Source organism: Aplysia californica, unplaced genomic scaffold (assembly GCF_000002075.1).
Source record: "Aplysia californica isolate F4 #8 unplaced genomic scaffold, AplCal3.0 scaffold00436, whole genome shotgun sequence".
Classification (NCBI taxonomy): domain Eukaryota; kingdom Metazoa; phylum Mollusca; class Gastropoda; order Aplysiida; family Aplysiidae; genus Aplysia; species Aplysia californica.
This window is the reverse complement of record NW_004797706.1, coordinates 350,775-352,336: the sequence shown is the minus strand read 5'-3', so window position 1 is coordinate 352,336 and position 1,562 is coordinate 350,775. Positions and strand designations below refer to the sequence as shown.

The window sequence follows — 1,562 nt, the reverse complement described above, 5'->3', positions numbered from 1 at the left end:
GGCTGGAAGGCCTCTCTCTGGGAGGGTGGGTTCCACGGTGTGGGTTTTGTCTCCGGCGGGAGGCTTCCGGTCAGTGGAGTGGTCAACCGAGAGCTGATCCACGTCTCTGATTGGTTCCCCACGCTGGTGGGCCTGGCACAGGGCTCCCTCAACGGAACGAAGCCTTTGGACGGAGTTGACCAGTGGGACACCATCAGGTATGGGGCACGATCAGTCAAAATAAACTTTTAGTAGCTTTTTTTCTTCTCTTCTTTGAAATTCCCTCCCATTGTCCTTAACATAGGCTCCTTTGTTGATTGGATTGAAGCTGGTGGATAGACCCATTTGTGATGTATCGTGGCGAAATCAGGCGCTCGTCGAAATAATGAAATCCGAGAAATGGGCATTTTTCGTCCAGTTTGGTAATTTTATTGAATTTTTGTTTTTTGGCTCAACATTTTGTATGTCCTTTCAAAAACACTTTTATGTGTGGATTTTTACAGAAAAACGTTGATTAAAGTAAAGGCACAAAACTGTAAATTTGCAGTTTCTAAGGACTCTTAAGCTTTTGAAGTCCCCATACTTTGGCGGCCATTTTCTCGCTAATTTTTCTTCTGAAACCAGACGACCCCACCTCCTTCAATCTCAAGTATTTCGACTTCTATTCAAGATAAATGGATATTTTTTCATCAAAAGCAAGGCAAATGAACAACCGTTAAGATGATACCAATAACTCCATATGCCCAAAAATTGACGAGCACCTGATTCCCACTGCATCGTGACACATTAATTTAAGTTCTTTTTTCCCAGAATGTAGTTTGATTCTTCTATAAACACCAAGTGTGATAGGCAGTCACAGCGGTTGTCTCTTGTATATTTGTCAGATTAGGGGTGTGCCTAAATATATCATATTTATGAAAGTTTATCACTTTGGTCGCCTAAAACTTTCGAACCACTTAGCTTTCGAATTTGAAAAAATTAACGGTGGTTCAGAATCAATTAAAGGGTGCACAGTTATAATAAGGAGTCTGAAGTCACTGTAGTTTAATTTTCAGTTTTTCATTAGTTTCATTTAGATCTAATCTTGGGAAAGCCCGTCTTCTAAGATGCCATTGTAAACAAGTGAGGCCTCCGTTCACAAGCAGTGCGCATTGTTCCTCAATGATTTGATGATCGATTCTTTTGAGTCCGTTCATGGAACGGGTACCTTGCTAGTATATCATATTGGAAAGGATTGTTGTACAGGGAATGGGTCAGTATGCCTGAAACACGTTAGTGTGGAAGCTGCCAATATTTAGATTTGATTTTATTGTAAAATACCTTCAGCCACCAGGACTGGGCACTATACTATAAAAATGATCTTTATTTATATGATTTATTACAGATGTTTTTTTTTTTTTTTTACAAACCTGGGTCCTGTCTGCCTAAAAGAAAATGGATTTGGCCTGTGTCCTTTTAAAGCTCAAATAATTAAAATTTTGTTTGATTCTGTATCATGTTGATGCCCTGTGAAGCAAAGTTCTCTGTTGTTTGTGGATGTGTGGAGGAAAGAACTGACAGGTTTTTGATGGAATACAACAAAC

At 39.7% G+C, this 1,562-nt stretch overlaps 1 protein-coding gene across 1 annotated transcript in view; it reads left to right on the top strand.

The window, feature by feature from the left end:
* The window catches only part of LOC101847280 (arylsulfatase B), a gene marked incomplete in the record, with an annotated part of 17,529 nt that overhangs the window by 13,373 nt on the left and 2,594 nt on the right, over positions 1-1,562 (top strand). The window contains 1 exon segment of the mRNA XM_013086114.2: positions 1-197. Coding sequence (XP_012941568.1) covers positions 1-197 — 197 coding nt within the window.